Source organism: Convolutriloba macropyga, chromosome 2 (genome assembly GCF_964194025.1).
Source record: "Convolutriloba macropyga chromosome 2, txConMacr16.3, whole genome shotgun sequence".
In the NCBI taxonomy this organism is placed as follows: domain Eukaryota; kingdom Metazoa; phylum Xenacoelomorpha; order Acoela; family Convolutidae; genus Convolutriloba; species Convolutriloba macropyga.
In genome coordinates, this window is record NC_134469.1 from 30,290,577 (window position 1) to 30,309,237 (window position 18,661).

The following is an 18,661-nucleotide window of genomic DNA, read 5'->3' on the forward strand; positions in this document are numbered from 1 at the left end:
TCAAAGTCCTTTTAAACGGCAGCTGCTCAGCAAAGCAATTCAAAAAGAAGAGAGTCAGTATAAAAATCAGAAATAGAATTCCAAGAAAGTGAGAAATAGAAACGGGATAAACCCATAAAGCCCCTTTTTAGATGCCCGGTACTTGAACTTTGTTCTCATAAGTTTTAGTTACTATCTATGATGCTTATTGGTATTGATACTAGACCCTGTAGCCTCTCACTGAGAGACAGGAGTATATTCGACTACGAAATGACATCAAAATAAATCGCACTTAAAAATGTTTTTGTATAAAAATCAATTTTCGTTGATATTTTCTTTCCTTTCAATCCCAATAGAGTTATGGGAATCAACGGCGGCTATTTTCCGGCAATCTGCCGGGTATGTTTTTAAATTTCTCCGTTCGTAGTTTTTTAAGTTTTTTAAATCATGACCAGTAATTCTAGAACTCTTGCTTTCTCTCCTGAGGTACATTTACCGTTTTAAATCTTGCTGACCGGAACATCAATTTTGTTGATCTTTTCATGCAGCGGCTCAGCTGTTCTTATGTGCCTGACGTCACTAAATGCTCTCAGAGTTTGAAACAAATATTGTCTTTTGAATGCAATATTTTGGGCTGACCGCTTTTGAGCGATTTTTGTTGCTCTTGACATCTTGATTTCTGCTGCTTGATCTTAAATGCTCTCATTTTGGATCTAAGCCGTTGACTTAATTCGCTGCAGATTTCTATCAAAAGAGGTGCCAAAAGCGCGCAACATTTGGTTTCAATCGTACACTCTAAATATTATTAATGGTTTTTGATAGGTTCTATTAGCATCTTGTCGCCAGGTTACTTCCCTTTGTGAATGCAAGCTAAATTAGTCGAGTGCCGTTTCCAGTCGTAGGAGAGGTTTTCATCCGACGGTAGTGGGTTTTTATTCTTTCTACCCACATTAAGAATAAACGGGCTTTTATTGACGCCAACTTATCGTTTTCGAGTGAAGTAAAATAGAAGTGAAATCTTTGATCCCAACGACCATCAACTGGGCACTTTATCTTTTTCTGTATTCTAAGACAAATAATCTTTCTCTGATTATACCATAGTTGTTTTTGTCATCTATTATAAATTTTTCTATTTATTTTCTCCGTTCTTAGTGTTTTCTAAGTTTTTAAATCTTGGCCAATAATTATAAAACTCTTGCTTTCTATCTCCTGAGGTACATTGTCAAGTTTAAAATACAGGCCGTTAACTTAGTTAAGGAAAACCGAGTGCATAATTGTGAATATGATTCAGATGTTGAGTTTTTGTCATTAAATGCAGAGATGTAAACTGATAACAACTGTATTGCTGTTGTCTAGGGATTTGTTTTTGCTTTGTCTGGCGCTCATTTACCGTTTTACGTCTTGCTCGCCGGAAATCTCGAAGAATCAAATTTGTTTATTTTCATTCTGCTCAGCTGTTTTATACTTGATGTTACTAAATGCTCTCCGAGTTTGAAGCCAATGTTGCATCTTTTGAATGCAACGCGCGTTTGACTTCTTGTTTTCTGCTGCTTGATCTGAAACGCTCTCCTTTCAGTTCTGGAGCGCTAACTTAATTCGCTGCAGATTTTATCAAAAAAGTTGCGCCACAAGCGGTTCCATTCGTACACTCTAAATCTTCTAATGGTTTTTGGTAGGCTACTTTGACAGCTTACTACCCTTTGTGAATTCGAGCTAAAATAGACAAGTAGAAGGTCGTTCGGGAGCTTTTGTTGGACTGTAGTGGGTTTTCGAGTGAAGTGAAATAGAAGTTTGAATTTTTGCTCCCAACGACCGTCAACTGAGCACTTTCTCTTTTTAATAGCCGCCTCAACTTCTCAGCCGGCTATTATAGCGCTCCTAATTTTTACAATTCAAAGATTTTGAATTGTATTGGGGCGCTGTCTTTTTTTAAAGATCTGTTCACACATTTTCATGATTTTTGAAGTCAAATTGGAGTATTGATTTTGGTCACCCCGAAACAGGAAATGGAGCGAAAAAGCGAGTGGTTTTGCGACGTGAATTTTTTTCGCTCTAATTTTAAAGTAGAGTGAGAAAACGGTGTTTGAACAAAAATTCGGTTCTTGGTAGTGGTCAATGAAAATTCTTTGAATTGTACGTCAGGACTTGTCCTGCTATGTTTTTTGCTTCGTCGAACTTTTTTTCGCTTTACCTTTTTGCCGCTTTTTCGACATTTTGCGTGAAATCTTTTTGACTTCTCTAGGCTAGTTTCACTCCTCTGTCATTCTGCTTGCTAAAAGTCCTTTTAAACTTTGTTCTCATCAGTTTTAGTTACTGTCTATAATGCTTATTGGTATTCATACTAGACCCTGTAGCCTGTTACTGAGTGACTGGAGTGTGTTACGAACTACGAAATGACATCAAAATAAATCGCATTTAAGAATGTTTTTGTACAAAAATCAATTTTTGTTGATATTTTCTTTTCTTTCAATCCCAATAGAGTTATGGGAATCAACGGCGGCTATTTTCCGGCAATCTGCCGGGTATGTTCAGTTTGTTGAAGAACTAGACCAACTTTTTTAGTTAGACCAACTATTTTGAGCGTTCCCCTAGTTTTTTAAGTAGAAAACCAATCTAAATGTTTACGTATGTAGGGCGCTATTTGACTTCGCGGCTGAGAAGGACAAAACAATCCCGGGCGAGGGACTGTCGTTCACCCATGGTGACATTCTGCACGTGCACAATTCCACTGATGAGGAGTGGTGGGTTGCCTCTCTTGTGAATGGAGCCATGGGGGCAAGTGAGAGCGGAGTGGCCATCATACCATCCAAAAGACGGTAGGCAGTAACCACATTGTGGAAAAATACTAGATTTGGTATAAACTACAAAGGGAAATAAAATAACGGTTTCAAAGAATGTTGGAATAGCACAGCCTTGCAGTCCATCTGGTGTGTATTGTGAGCAGAAACATCTGTTTTGCTTTTTGTAAGCTGATTAATTTTCATGTCTTAAATTCTAGAAATGTCTAAAATTTGTGGACCAACCTGCCTTTTTGGTCTTTTTTTTCAGAATTGAGCGTAAAGAACGACAGAGGATCAAATCGGTGAAGTTCTCGCAGAGTCAGGATGGCAGTGGTGGAGATAGACGGGTAACTAACCCCACATATACCCATAACCAATGCTATATAAATCTTAAACGCGCCATACGGTTCAAAAAGCAATATTTGACGCGCTTTTTTCCGGCTGTGATTGAAAGCAATGAGCAAGTATTCCTTTTGCCATTTCGTTCGCCACGTAGATTTTAGCGACAGTGAGCCCAATACTTTCCATTTTTTATGCTGTTAAACGTTGTAGAGCAACACACTTGAGAAGAAAAAGAAGACTGGCCTATTGAAAAAGTTCACACTAAGCAAGAGCAAAGACAGTGACTTGGACACTGCTGGTGGGGCAGGGATATCCGCTGGAACCCAGAGCGATGTAGACCAGTCCGCACAGTACACCAGCAATGCTAGTGACTCTGAGGGATCTCTCAAAGGGGGCTTCGATGGATCGGAGGCTACAATTCTCAGCTACGAGATGGTCACGCAAATTGAGGGTTAGTTGGATCATTGGTTTTCAACCATTGAAGCCTTAACCGATTGGAAGCACTTTTTACTGCTCCGAAGCTCCACTCTGAACGCAAATGGCCTGTTGATCTTTTTTGGTGTAATTAATACCGCCATCTTCTCAGCCGGCTAAGTCACAGCTTGTCCAACATTTTGCGTAATCTTTTTGAGTTCGCGTGTCTACTATTATTCTTCGCTCATTCTGCTCAAAGTGTTGTAAAAATCAGTTGCTCAGCAACTCAATCTAAAATGAGAAAAGTCATAAAAATTAGATAAAGAAGAGAATTGGGATAAACCCATAACACCCAATTTTAGATGCCCGCTGCTTGAACTTCGTTCTTATAAGTCTTAGCTATCATCTCCAACGGTTATTAGTATTGATACTAGCCTCTGCATCCCATCATTAGGAGACAGGAGTCTGTTTAGCTATAGTATGACATCAATATAGTTCGCACTTTAAACACATTTTTTGGTACAAATTTGTTCTTTTCTTTCAATCCAAATCGTGGTTATACAAATCAATGGCGGCTATTTGCCGACAATCTGCTGAGTGTGTTTTGGAAAGTGTGAGAACTGGTGTTGTGAAACTAAGCGTGCTTTTTAATAGCCGCGAAGCGTTAGCGGCTATTATTGGGGACATCGTGTTTTTAATTCGTCGTCTCCATCGATTATTCTTGCGACCTGACTTGTGTGCGTGACGTCATTGTGTGCGTGACGTTCTGACGACTTGTGTGCGTGACTTGTGTGCGTGACGTTCTGCTTTTTGGTCAATTGCGTGACTTACCCCACTCAAAGAAATGACTTCTGAACTCGCTTAATGAACTTTAAATTTTATGAACATTTACTAGTTACAGATCAATAGTGTGCATCTAAGTGGTGCCAATTGTATATGCCCTAATTCTTGAGTAATAGATTCTTGATTTTTTGATTTAGAATATTAATTTTCAAAAAACTCCATTTGGGCTTTTTCCTTATTGAGCGTGTGCGTCTCATAAAAATGACAGTCCAAATCTAATTGTTGTGTGCTTTGAAAAACCGCAAGGAGCCGACACCGTTCAAACCCCTTCTTATTGCTTTCTCACAAAACACAAGCTTGTCAATGTCATCAAGTAGCTCAATTTTCAGTTTGTTGTGATAAGCATTGCGTCTCAACGCGCTCTAACTGAGATTAGGTACACCGTAGAAATGAGCAGGATCTAGATGATACACTTTCCATACAAACATCTGAATTTTTCAAAAAGGTCAGCGAGAACAAAAACATCAATTTTAAGGTATGCATCGTAATAGTCTCCAAAGTTATTACTGTCCAATGAATTATAAATCTGCACCTCTTCGTTATATTGCTGCTCTGAAATATCTATTTTCCCTGTTAGAGTTTTCCCAAACCATGCCACATGCAGGAAATGGGGTGTTGAATTTTCTTGGCCGTCAAGAAAACTATACGGGAAGTACGCTTTTTTTCGCAATGTTACTAAAATTATCGTCATTGAGATGCTGAAACCCTGAGCGTAGTATGCGAAGATCTTCCTGTTCAAGAGTTTTACTGAGCGCATCAAGGCTGGAACCCATAAAATCCATCCTGTCGAGAAAAGGTAATTCATGTTTAAGCGTTTTCTTCTAACCACATTTGTCAAAATACGTCCAAGTTGGAACCTTGATGGCAAAGGAAATTAACGTTTCTTCGGCGCGAGCTGAGCTGTCTTCGATAGTTCTTCTTTGTCTTCACGCGTCAGTTGTTTTATTATGTGATGCGAGTCGTAACGGCAAATTTTGTGTAAGAAATCAGGAACAAAACCTGCAGTAACCTTAAAGTTACATTTCGAGTGCGCTACGTCAATATCTTTTCCCTTTAAATGACAATGATGCACAACTTCTACCAAGTAAATGACAGCAGCTAGAGGACTTCTAAATTCATTGGATTGACTCGTACCAAGACACCGGGAGGCATTCTTCTCGAAAATCAAAATTGGCTACAGAATACATCTTGGTTAGCCTGGCTGCTCCCTAAGCGAAATGTTTTTCAAGCTTGATTAGCTTTGAGTTTTCCAAGTTTTTTGTTCACATTGTTGTCTTTCCTCTTATTCCCATTAATGACAGGTTTCCAAGAAAGCTTAGGTTAATAGAATTAAAAGCTTCATTTCATATCTAGTGCTATCACTTAATAATTCATGCTGTCTTACCACTTAATGGCATTAATGACCGGTCCCATCTGTTGCTAATGCGGATTTAGTTGATGAGAATAATCGTTTCATTTTGTAAAAAAATTTTTTCTTTTACACCGTTCATTTCAAAAAAGCTAACGAATTGGTGTTTTCAAGTAATGGTTCTATTTGTTTTTGCCTCACCGCTTACAGTTGTATTTTTCTATGATTAAAGATTTTATTATGTATTTTTTTTCTTCAATTTTTTAGCCTCTATTTATCAAAAAGATTCAGATTTTTGCTAAATATCCTAGTTTTTAATTGCTCTCCAACGAAGTCAGGTGCTCTTTTGCATGCAATTTTTTTTGCTTTACCGATTTTTCGCCTGACATATTTGGTTTTTCGTCCTCAAAAACGGGATAAACAGGTAACGCCCGGACGGCATTAAGTTCTCTTGGAGCCTTATATCTTTCAGGTGTGATTCATCAAAAATATTTGAGGAGACAATTTTATGGCTTGAAGGGCCGTTCTTAATTTTAGAGTTTTGACACACCGCCACACTCAATCCCCCTAACACACCCACAATTCACCTTCCTCCAACATGCGACTGAGAACCCCCTCTCGTCCAGTCCTCCCAACCCTACCCCAAACACTGGATCTTGGAAAAAGAACATTTTTAAAATCGCTTCGAGGTGTTTTGTTCACTTTCGCAGCTATTTTGTGACAGACTGCCGTCTTTGTGTTAATCTGGCGTCTATAGTCTACAACGACTGATGACTTGATTACTTATAAAGATTTCATGAGAGAAGATTTGAATGCTGCACCAAATAAAATATTCAGACAGAATATAGTTGTTGTTTCAGTTGATTATAAGCGTCCAATTGTGATTCTGGGGCCCTGGAAGGACAAAGTTAATGACGATCTCATCTCCGATCATCCAGACCAGTTTGGAAGCTGTGTTCCTCGTAAGTCAATCTCTTGAATATTTAGAATTGGTATAGTGTAGTAAATTTTGTCGTTGCGTTCAAACCTCTTTCCTGCCTTCTTTTCATTGTGACTTCGTACCATTTATTCCGAATTACTCCTCTCTGAAGCTGGCAATATTTTTGCTATGTTCTCATGGATTAAAAATGCGCCGAGCGTGTGTGATAAAGGGAAACGGTGAACAGACAAAACATTCCCGATTAGCAAAATATACCCTGACAAAACAGTCCCAGACGAAATAGTCCCAACTAGACGTTATGCATTATGATTTAAACATATACACACCTGTCTTGTCCAGACACGAAGGATAACATGTACGTTGCTGTTCCCAAATGTTGCGACATATGCGAAACAACCCATATCACAGTCATTTTATAAACAACGGATGACAATATGAAGTTTGTTGATGAGTGTGTGAGTCTGCTTGTGTTTAGATACAACAAGGGAGAAGCGAGACTACGAGGTAGATGGAAGAGACTATCACTTCATGGAATCCAGAGAAGAGATGGAGGCTGACATCGCCGCTGGTTCGTATCAATCCACCGCTATTAGCAACTACCTTTCTTCAATTCAAAGAAACTAAATCTGCAGGATCGTATTGGCTTATTAATAGCCGCCCTCATCTTCTCAGCCGGCTATTATTGCGCTCGTATTTTTTTTACTTCGTCAAACTTTTTTTCGCTTTACCATTTTGCCGCTTTTTCGACATTTTGCGTGAAATCTTTTTGACTTCTCTAGGCTAGTTTCTCTCTTCTCTCATTCTGCTAAAAGTGAATTTGAACATCAGTTGCTAAGCAAAGCAATTCAAAATGAACAGAGTCGGTATAAAAAATTGAAGTCAGAAATAGAAACGGGATAAACCCATAAAGCCCAATTTTAGATGCCCGCTATTTGAACGTCGTTCCTATAAGTCTTAGTTACCACCTCTAATGCTTATTGGTGTTGATAGTAGCCCCTGTAGCCTCTCTCTAAGAAACAGAAGTATGTTCAACTACGAAATGCCATCAAAATAAATCGGACTTAAAAAATATTTTTGTACAAAAATCTTTTTTTTTTCAATATATTCTATTCGTTCAATCCCAATCATGCTTATTGGAATCAACGGCGGCTGTTTTCCGGCAATCTGCCGGGTATGTTTTGAATAGATGAATAGCGGTGATTGGACTCGTCAGCTGGGGAACTGAGCGTGGCTAGATTGCGGTGCATTGATTTTTTTTAGCTGCAAAGCTGTAAGCTGAGCGGAGCTATATTCCGATGCTCTTAATTTTTAGAACTCGAAGAGGAGTATTGGTTTTCTTAAGGTTTTTTTTTTACCTGAAGTACAGAAGTATTCGTTCAGACGGCTTTTTTTACCTAAAAGCGAAAGAGTAAAATTGACATGTGAACTAATTTTTCTGAGCGAGAGAAGTCTTTCAATCAGGCGCTTAGAACAGCGAATGGCTTTTCGACTTTTTTTGACAGAATGCCGCATATAGATAAACATTTTTAGCCGTTTTTCGTCCAATTGGCCTAGATTTTTGCTTAAGATTAATTTTCAAGTTTTAACATCACAAATTTTAGCATTTTTTTCATTAAACTTGTAAGGATTTTTATTTTTTTTTTGTCATTTTTTAGGTTTCTCTTGCCTCAAGAGCCACGAACTTCTAGGATTTGATAATATGTTACTGCATAGTTTATAGATGTAATAGAATGTTTTTCAAGATTTTAATATCACGAATTTAAACAATTTTTTAAAATATTTACAATTTTTTCATGTTTTTCCTGCACCAGGGGCCCTGGCACCTCCTCCAACGTTTGATAATAACCTGCTGCATAGTTTCTAGAGTTAATGGAATGGTAATCAATATTTTTTATGACTCCAGTTGTAGTAACTTTTGAATTAAATTTAATTTTTTTTGTCAAATTTTCGCAAAATCTTTATCATGTTCCAAGTGTATGGATCTTCATGAGCCAGTAAAACTATTTCATGCTTGAAACAGGCATACTGGATAGTCTCTTGAGACAATGAAATGATTCTTAAGATATAAATATCTTGAGTTTTAGCGAGAATATGTTAAAATTTGCAATTGTTTCCAAAATTTTTCAATCTTTTTGGTCCTTTTCTGAGTTTAACGACCATTACCAATGAAAGTTTTTATGTCTTGGAGATGGGTTACCTGACAACTTTTGAGACAAATAATGGTTTAGAAATTTTTATTTCGAAGTTGAAAACTTTTGTTTATAGCTGCGAAGCTGTAAGCTGAGCGAAGCTATATTGCGGTGCTCTTGGTTTTTTACGACTCGAAGAGGAGTATTGGTTTTCTTAAGGTTTTTTTTACCGGAAGTACTATTCGTTCAGACGCTGTTTTGACCTAAAAGTGAAAGTGAATAAAATTGCCGTGTGAACTATTTTTTTCTGAGCGAGAGAAGTTTTTTGATCATGCGCCGCGTTTAGTGAATGACTTTTTGACTTTGAAAGTAGTTTTTGACTGAATGTAACATATAGATAACCGTTTTTAGCCGTTTTTTCGTCTAAGTGGCCCAGTTTTTTTGCTTGTAATTTGATTTTTTGTGGGAATAATTTTTATTCGATGCTATATTGAAACGTCAACCTCGGAATTTGATACCACAGTGTTTTGCAGAGCCTGAAGATGCGTTTCAAGTTCAAAATTAGCACATAATTCTTGATTTTTTAGTTTTTTTTTTGGCTTTTTCTATTAATTTCTTCATTTTTGGATCTTTTAACCGTCTTTTTGTCAAAAATTCGTTAATTTGGCAACTTCCTTTTGATAATTCATATACTCAACGCCTCTTTCTACCTCGATGTAATTTTGTTTTTATAAAATTGTACATATGAGAATCCGATTTTGGTAGATTTTTTCCGATTTTTCAGTTTTTCGTTTGTATTTTGGTTTTAATTACCAGAAAGTCTTTTTGTGCAACATGATTGACTTTAATTTCGATTCAATAAAAATTCGATCATTTTTTGGTGTTAAGTTTTTGAAAAATAGTTAAAACTTATTCAGAAATGCAGTCTTAAAAGTTTTTTTTTTACCAATTTTTTTTGCAAAATGTTCCGATGTTTTTATTTTCTCTATTTTTCATTTTTTGAGTTCTCTTCAAGAGGATAGATCTCTGTATCAGATGGCTCGTTATCTTTTCTATGTCTCGAATGCTTAATAATGAAATGTATTCGTTTTTCTTGATTTTTTTAAATTTGATTTTTAACTTTCAAAAATCAAGAATGTCATTTTGTTACGGTGTTCCTTACATTGCGTCCATTTTCTTCACATTCTAGTTAGTATCATTCTAGCTTCCGGCTGGCACCTACATTTGTTTTCTGTATATTGATTTTGTCAGTTGTTAAAAAGTTGAATGATTTCAGCTTTTTCTTAGATTTTCGTCATTTCTCTGGTTTGCAGTTGATTTCGTTCAACATAAGGCAGTACTAAGAGTCTGCTAACAAGACTTTTCCAAAACATCCACTTATTAATGGTTAATGCAACTTTCTTCCGGCCTTGGTTTTAATTTAACTTAGTTTCTAAGATTATTATCTGCCGTTTGCTTTCGCGATCTTTGAGATTAGAATCACGAATTAATTATTTGAGGACAATTGATAGCCCTATCAGCTTTTTCAGCCTATCAGTATTTTGACCATGTTAATTGTTTCGGACTTTTTTAACGTTACCAAACGTTTTCAATAATATAAAAATTTTCTGCGTTTTGTTTCTCTTGGTGACAGTGGTTTGTCACCAAATTTTAGATCAGACCTGGGGAGGTAATGAGTTAATGGTTTAAAACAAATAGTAATGGCTTCCGCTGCATTTAGGGTTTTGTTTGTGAAGTTCTGACGCTTGGAGTCGCTTCCGGAAGTCTTCGGCTATGTTTTTTTGTTTCGTCGTCTGACGCTCTTTTTTCGTTTTACATTTGTTCACGCAGCGAAGCAGAAAAAGTCAAATTTTCTGACTGTTTTCTTCCTCTCACTAACGGCATTTGCGCGCGTGACGTCAATTCTCACTCGCTTTAGCGAAAGTTTTTAGGTTAATTGCGTGATTAGATTTTGATCATACGTGACTTGCCTCACTCAATAAAATGACTTTTGCACTTTAAAACTTAAGTTTAATTTCAATTTGTTTAAGGTCAAAGGAACTCTTTTGTGCAGTAAAGGTCCCTAATAAGAGGCTTCTGTGGAATGAATTTTAACAAGCTTTATTAATTTATCGCTAAATGTTTTTTACCTAGTTTTTTTGAGCGGCTTCGATTTTTTTTTCAATTTAGATCTGTATCTGTTTCTATCTCTATTATATGGCACGCAAGTCTATTCTTTCGCAGCTATACCGGCAATCTGCCGGCTATGTTTTTAATTTTGCCTTTTTCATTTTTTTTCTAATGGTTTATTTACTAACAAGGTTAGAAAACTAGAAGTTGCAGAGTCGAGTCCCACCATGGAAAGTATTTCGATCTATTTCTCTCTGTCGCTTAGGGTTTCTTTCATTCCTTCTCGTTCACGTTTTATCTCTCTCTCTCTCTCTCTCTCTCTCTCTCTCTCTCTTTGTTGATGCCGCACTTCAGCTGCTGTTATGTGGCGTAATGTTATCATCTCTGATCCTCATTAACAATGAGTTATAGTAGAAATGTTTTTTTAAAATCATAATTGACTTAACAGACACTTTTTAGGAAATCATTGTTAATTTCTCTCTAAAGCAGTTTGTAGCGAATATATAATCCTGTTTGTCTCTTTCATGCAATTTTTCTCTTGGCTGATTTTTCGTCTGATCCATTTGACTTTCGTCTTAAGAAACGGAATAAAGAGGTAGCACCCAGTTTGCATAAAGTTCTCTTAGAGCCGTTCAGCCCACTAGTCTTCAAGTATCCGATTAACAGAAAATGTTTTGGAGACTTATACTTATGGTGTGAAAGGCTGTTCTTAGAAATTGATTAAACACCCCACCCACCCACCGCTCCAACATCAGTCCCCCCAATCCATTTTTGCACCCCCGCTGCCCTCACCTTACGCCCCTTCAATTTATCTAAAGCTAGCCTCGCTAAACCGTGGCTAGCTACTGACGAAGCCAACCGCTCGCCGGTCTTAGAGCAATTCGCCCGACGTTAGTCGGTTAGGTTTTTTTAACCTGAAGTACTATTCTTTCAGACGGCTTTTTCACCCTAAAGCGAAAGAGTAAAATTGCCATTTGAGCTAATTTTTCTGAGCGAGAGAAGCTTTTTGATCATAATGACTTTTGGACTTTGAAAAGCCTTTTTTGACGCATATTGATAACTATTTTTAGCCGTTTTTTGTCCAATTGGCCCAGATTTTTGCTAATAATTATTAGTTGTCGTCAGCCTCTCAAACGGCTATTCTATTATTTAGGCGCTATCCTTTTTTTTTAATCCACTTTAACTTTTGATCACGTTTTTCGTTTTACATAAGTCACGATTTTCTTGTCTGACTTCTGACTTACCTCAATCACTGTTTCAACTTAATGGATTCTAAATTATTTCACGCATTAGATTACGCAATGTAGTGAATACGGTCAATGTCAAAAGAGCAAAATCAAAAGAAACGGGATAAACCGATAGAGCCCTGTCATTAAGTCATAGTGCATTAGGTTATCAAAGTCCATTAGAGCGATTGCTAGGTGATATTAGTATTGAGCTCAATACACTTCAGTTTAGATGCTCAAGTAAGTATGGTTTTAGAATCTAACTGAAACTTCACTGAATAATTATTAAAACTTAAGAAAAAATTTTGTCAATTTCAATCCCTTCTTTTTTCTTTTTCTGTTTCAATCCCGATTTGCGTCTAGCGAGTCAATGGCGGCTATCTTCCGGCAATCTACTGGCTATGTTTTAGTTTTTTGTGGAAAAATGTAATAGAAGCTGTATTGAGATGTGGACCTCTGAAATTGATATCAGAGTATTTTTGATAGCCTAATAATGCGTTATTTTTAGATGAGCACATTTCACAATTTTTAATTCATTTTTGGCTGTTTAAATTATTTTCTTTTTTGGATCTAAACGCAATGCTTTTGGCAATTTATTTTTAATATTTCATTCATTAAATGCATTAATAACGTGAGTTTTTTTGTTTAATAGAGTTGTACTCATGATTGCCCGATTTTGACATTTTTTGTCGAACTTCGGCTTTTTTGTTTGTTTTTTGTGTTTAACTAATAGAAAAGGTCTTTATGTGCACTGTCAGGGATCAGAGTTTTCTTTTAATAATAATTGAAAGATTTTGTGTCGTTCGGTATTCAAAATTTGCAAAATTTTTTTCTTTAGTGCAATTTTGTAGTAACATACTAATTGCAAAAAAACCTACTGAATTCTCTTGTAATTAGTCATCTTCACTACTTAGCTGTTTTACTCCTTTCCATATTAAAAAAAATCGTCTGACCACATAAGAAAATTAGCACAATCCGGCAGTTACTTTCATCAGTATTATTAATTCCACCGATCTGACAACTCGCTTACCATCAAATTAGTGAATTATATACTGCCAATTAAACAAAAGGATTGATGACAGAAGTGCACTGTATGCCAAGCAACTCTTGGCAAGAAACCTGCTTTCCGGAAATTATCAGAACAGGACTTAACTTACCAACACTTACCAACTTACAAGTTTTATAGACACTCAAAAGCGAAAACTATTTATCTTCATTGAAGACAAGTCAAGAACAGCTTGGTTACAGAAAAGTGTCATCAGAAGAGGCCAATCACTCAATAACTGTTTCGCAAAAATCTTAAAGGGGAGTGAATCAAACTGGCTGGCCAAAATTCTTTAAAACTACTTTTTCATCATTTTCAGAAGGACCCAGTGGGAAACGTTGTGAGGAATGTTTCCTGGAACACTTTCAGATTTCACTAAGACTGTTTGTATTTTTATGAATATGCAAACTCTCATGATCTAAATAAATAAATTGTCTGTTAGCTTAAGCATATAATCTGTCTTATCTGATGCTATTATTTTATATTCAATTTTTACGCTGCCATTTTTGATAAGTTTAGGTATCGTGACCTAATTATTCGCATTTGAAGTTCAGTGTTTTTTTAGCTGCGAAGCTGTAAGCTGAACGAAGCTATATTGCGGTGCTCTTGGTTTTTTACAATTCAAAGAATTTGAATTGTATTGGTGAGCTGTCTTTTTTTTAAGATCTGTTCACACATTTTCATGATTTTTGAAGTCAAATTGGAGTAGTGATTTTGGTCACGCCGAAACAGGAAATGAAGCGAAAAAGCGAGTGGTTTTGCGACGTGAATTTTTTTCGCTCTAATTTTAAAGTAGAGTGAGAAAACGGCGTTTGAACAAAAATTCGGTTTCTCCGTAGTGGTTTTTTGTTCACATGCGGCAATTTCACTCTGATTTTTACTGTTTTTTTTCTCGATTTTTTGGATCGGATTTTTTTCTAAATGGTTTTCCCAATCCACCCACAGCTCATTCTAGGCCTAGTTTTTTGTTTGTATTAAATTTTCATTTCTCGCTAGTGGTTTTTTGTTCACATGCGGCATTTTGACATTGATTTTCTGTTTTTTCTCATTTTTCTGATCCGATTTTTTTTAAATGGTTTTCTCAATTCACTCATAGTCCATTCTAGGTCTATTTTTTCTGTTTAGTCAATGAAAATTCTTTGAATTGTTCGTCAGGACTTGTCCTGCTATGTTTTTTGATTCGTCGTCTGACGCTCTTTTTTTGTTTTACATTTGTTCACACAGCAAAGCTGAAAAAGTCAAATTTTCTGAATGACTTCTTCCTCTCACTAACGGCATTTGCGCGGGTGACGTCATTTCTCACTCGCTTTAGCAAAAGGTTTTAGGTTATTTGCTTGATGAGATTTTGATCATACGTGACTTACCTCACTCAATAAAATGACTTTTGCACTTTAAAACTTAAGTTTAATTTGAATTTGTTTAAGGTCAAGGAACTCATATGTGGAGTAATGGTCTCTAATAAGAGGCTTCTGCGGAATGAATTTTAACAAGCATTATTAATTTATCGCTGAATGTTTTTACCTAGTTTTTTGAGCGGCGTCATTTTTTTTTTAATTTAGATCTATCTGTTTCTATCTCTATTAAATGGCACGCAGGTCTATTCTTTCGCAGCTATTCCGGCAATCTGCCGGCTTTGTTTTACGGTTCTCTTCATTTTTGAGTGATCTCAATTGCTTTCACTCCAAAAGTTTGTTACAATAAAGGGATTCTAGCGTAGGAAAGCAGGGCCTGATAGCCGAGTAATGGATGCTTATGTCAAAGACTCTGGAGATCGCGGGTTCCAATCATACTCTGGACGGTTGTTTTTGCATTCGTTAGCGAGAATTCATCTAGGCTACTAATAGATTTTAAAGCTTTTTCAGCTATTTTTTACTCATTGTAATGTCTTATAGCGTTTATTGATTGTTGAATTGAAACCTAATGCGCATAGGCCTATGTGCATTACGAATTGAACTATCTTTTTTGTACAAAACAATTTTCTATAATGTTGAAAATTCTAATCGTTTTTCTCAATTTCTGTCAGTCTTTTCTTTTTTTACATTCAGAAATGTTTGAGTTTATAATGGCTGGCCTAATTCTGTGAACAATTGTAACGTACTGTTTGCATGAAACAAAGTTTTTGTTCACATGTGTACATTTTTTACTAGATGAAAATGTAATCAATTTGAACCTCCCTCGCCTTCCCAACTTAACCCCCCTCCCCCTGAGACCCCCACACAGCTCATCAACGGCCCAATGCTAGTATTTCTAAGCCACAGCTGGATACTACCGAAGCCAACCGCTCGCCGGTCGTTTGAGAGCAGTTCGCCCGACATTATTCGGTTATGTTTTTCTGAATTTTTTAGGCCTAATTTTGTTTGGTATTTCGAGGGTACATGTCTACGAAGCTATAGCAGCTATTTTCTGGCAATCTGTCCGAAATCAGTATGTTCATTCTGGCAATCATTATGTTTTTCAGGGAAGTTTATTGAGGCTGGACAGTACAATGCAAACTTGTATGGGACGAGTCTCTCTGCAGTTGAAGACGTGTGTCTTGTGAAGAAGAAGCACTGCATTCTGGATGTGAGTGGAAATGCCATCAAGAGACTCATGCTCGCTCAGATATACCCAGTGGCCATCTTCATCAGACCCAAAACTGTACAAAACATTCTGTGAGTGACAACCATCACTCACCTATTCATATTTCTTTTTTCAGCACTCTTGTCAACTGCAGAGCAATTTCGCGTATTATTGTGCAGGAAAAGAATCAAGTTGTAAAAAAATACCCGTAGAAATGCCTTCCGGTTCAGAGATCTAAAACTTTGAACGGTATTTATATCCAGTAAAAATTAATATGCAACTTTAGTGGTTCTTTCTCATTGATTGCAATCCTTAAACATGATAAGAGACCATGTTTAACGAGAGCCAAAAGTTCATGTTTAAGCGGCAAAGTTTTGCCATTTTAAGGTCCCCTCCAAGTGCATGTTTATGGACCACCTGAAACAGCATAGTTAAACGAACACATCTAGAGAGAGGTCGATGACCTCAGCAAAAAGTAAACGGGTGTGAATCAAACCCCTGTCAAAAGGGTGATAGACAAGGGTAGTTACCAGTTGTTTGTGTTTGAGTGCCTGTGTGTGTGTGTTGAGTGTGCGTGTTGTGTGTGTGTTGTGCGTGTGCGTGTTGTGTGTGTGTGTGTGTGTGTGTGTGTGTGTGTGTGTGTGTGTGTGTTGTATGTGTTGTGTGTGTGTGTGTGTGTGCGCGCGCGCGTGTTTGTGTGTGTGTGTGTGTGTGCGGGTGTGTGTTGTGTGTGTGTGTTGTATGTGTTGGGTGTGTGTGTGTGTGTGTGTGTGTTGTATGTGTTGTGTGTGTGTTGTATGTGTTGTGTGTGTGTTGTATGTGTTGTGTGTGTGTGTTGTTTGTGTGTGTGTGTGTGTGTTATGTGTGTTGTGTTTGTGTGCGTGTTGTGTTTTTGTGTGTGTGTGTGTTGTATGTGTTTTGTGTGTGTGTGTGTGTTTTGTGTGTGTGTGTGTGTGTGTGTGTGTGTGTGTGTTGTATGTGTTGTTTGTGTGTGTGTTTGTTGTTTGTGTGTGTTGTGTGTGTGCGTATTGTGTGTGTGTGTTGCATGTGTTTTGTGTGTGTGCGTGCGTGTCAGTGAGTTGTGTGTGTGTGTGTGTTTTATGTGTTGTGTGTGTATTTTATGTGTTGTGTGTGTGTGTGTTGTATGTGTTTTGTTTGTGTTTTGTATGTGTTGTGTGTGTGTGTTTTGTGTAAGTGTTGTTTGTGTGTAGTTGTGTTGTTTGTGTGTGTGTGTGTTTGTGTTGTTTGTGTGTGTGTGTTATGTGTGTTGTGTTTGTGTGCGTGTTGTGTTTTTGTGTGTGTGTTGTATGTGTTTTGTGTGTGTGTTTTGTGTGTGAGTTGTGTGTGTGTGTGTGAGTTGTGTGTGTGTGTGTGAGTTGTGTGTGTGCGTATTGTGTGTGTGTGTTGCATGTGTTTTGTGTGTGCGCGTGCGTGTCAGTGAGTTGTGTGTGTGTGTGTTTTATGTGTTGTGTGTGTGTTGTGTGTGTGTGTTGCATGTGTTTTGTGTGTGTGCGTGCGTGTCAGTGAGTTGTGTGTGTGTGTGTGTGTTTTATGTGTTGTGTGTGTGTTGTGTGTGTATTTTGTGTTGTGTGTGTGTGTATTTTATGTGTTGTGTGTGTGTGTGTTGTATGTGTTTTGTGTGTGTTGTATGTGTTGTGTGGGTGTGTGTTTTGTGTGTGTATGTGTTGTTTGTGTGTAGTTGTGTTGTTTGTGTTTGTGTGTGTATGTGTTGTTTGTGTGTGTGTTGTTCGTGTGTGTTTTTATGTGTTGTGTGTGTGTTTTATGTGTTGTGTGTGTTGTATGTGTTGTGTGTGTTTGTTGTGTGTTCTGTATGTGCGTGTTGTGTTGGTGTGTGTATGTGTTTGTTGTATGTGTTTTGTGTGTGTGTGTGTTGTATGTGTTGTGTGTATGTGTTGTGTTTGTGTTGGTTGTTTGTGTGTGTGTTGTATGTGTTGCGTGTGTGTGTGTGTGTGTGTGTTGTTTGTGCTTGTGTGTGTGTGTGTGTTTTGTTTGCGTGATTTGTTTGTGTGTGTGTGTGCGTTGTGTGTTTTGTGTATGTGTGTGCGCGCGTGTGTGTTTTGTGTGTGTTTGTGTGCATGTGTGTGTGTGTGTGTTGTGTGTGAGTTGTGTGTGTGTGTTTTGTTTGTTGTATGTGTGTTTTGTTGTATGTGTTGTTTGTGTGTGTGTGTTTTGTGTGTTGTTTGTGTGTGTGTGTGTGTGTGTGTGTGTGTGTGTTGTTTGTGCTTGTGTTGTGTGTGTGTGGGTATGTGTGTGTGCGTGTTGTGTTTTTGTGTGTGTGTTGTATGTGTTTTGTGTGTGTGTGTGTGTGTGTGTGAGTTGTGTGTGTGTGTGAGTTGTGTGTGTGTGTGTGTGTGTGTGTGAGTTGTGTGTGTGTTGTGTGTGTGCGTATTGTGTGTGTGTTGCATGTGTTTTGTGTGTGTGTGCTTGCGTGTCAGTGAGTTGTGTGCGTGTGTGTGTTTTATGTGTTGTGTGTGTGTGTGTTGCATGTGTTTTGTGTGTATGTGTGCGTGTCAGTGAGTTGTGTGTGTGTGTGTGTTTTATGTGTTGTGTCTGTGTGTTGTGTGTGTATTTTGTGTTGTGTGTGTGTGTATTTATGTGTTGTGTGTGTGTGTGTGTGTTGTATGTGTTTTGTGTGTGTTGTATGTGTTGTGTGTGTGTGTGTTTTGTGTGTGTATGTGTTGTTTGTGTGTAGTTGTGTTGTTTGTGTTTGTGTGTGTATGTGTTGTTTGTGTGTGTGTTGTTCGTGTGTGTGTTTTTATGTGTTGTGTGTGTGTTTTATGTGTTGTGTGTGTTGTATGTGTTGTGTGTGTTTGTTGTGTGTTCTGTGTGTGCGTGTTGTGTTGGTGTGTGTATGTGTTTGTTGTATGTGTTTTGTGTGTGTGTGTTTTTTGTGTGTGTGTGTTGTATGTGTTGTGTGTATGTGTTG

At 37.4% G+C, this 18,661-nt stretch overlaps 1 protein-coding gene across 1 annotated transcript in view; it reads left to right on the top strand.

The window, feature by feature from the left end:
- LOC142358609 (disks large homolog 1-like) overlaps nucleotides 1-18,661 on the top strand; it is a 40,528-nt gene that overhangs the window by 4,270 nt on the left and 17,597 nt on the right. The window contains exons 3-8 of the mRNA XM_075410051.1: nucleotides 2,613-2,795; nucleotides 3,028-3,106; nucleotides 3,312-3,552; nucleotides 6,567-6,668; nucleotides 7,122-7,214; nucleotides 15,614-15,806. Of these exons, the coding sequence (XP_075266166.1) occupies nucleotides 2,613-2,795; nucleotides 3,028-3,106; nucleotides 3,312-3,552; nucleotides 6,567-6,668; nucleotides 7,122-7,214; nucleotides 15,614-15,806 (891 nt within the window). The remainder of the gene's footprint in view (nucleotides 1-2,612; nucleotides 2,796-3,027; nucleotides 3,107-3,311; nucleotides 3,553-6,566; nucleotides 6,669-7,121; nucleotides 7,215-15,613; nucleotides 15,807-18,661) is intronic.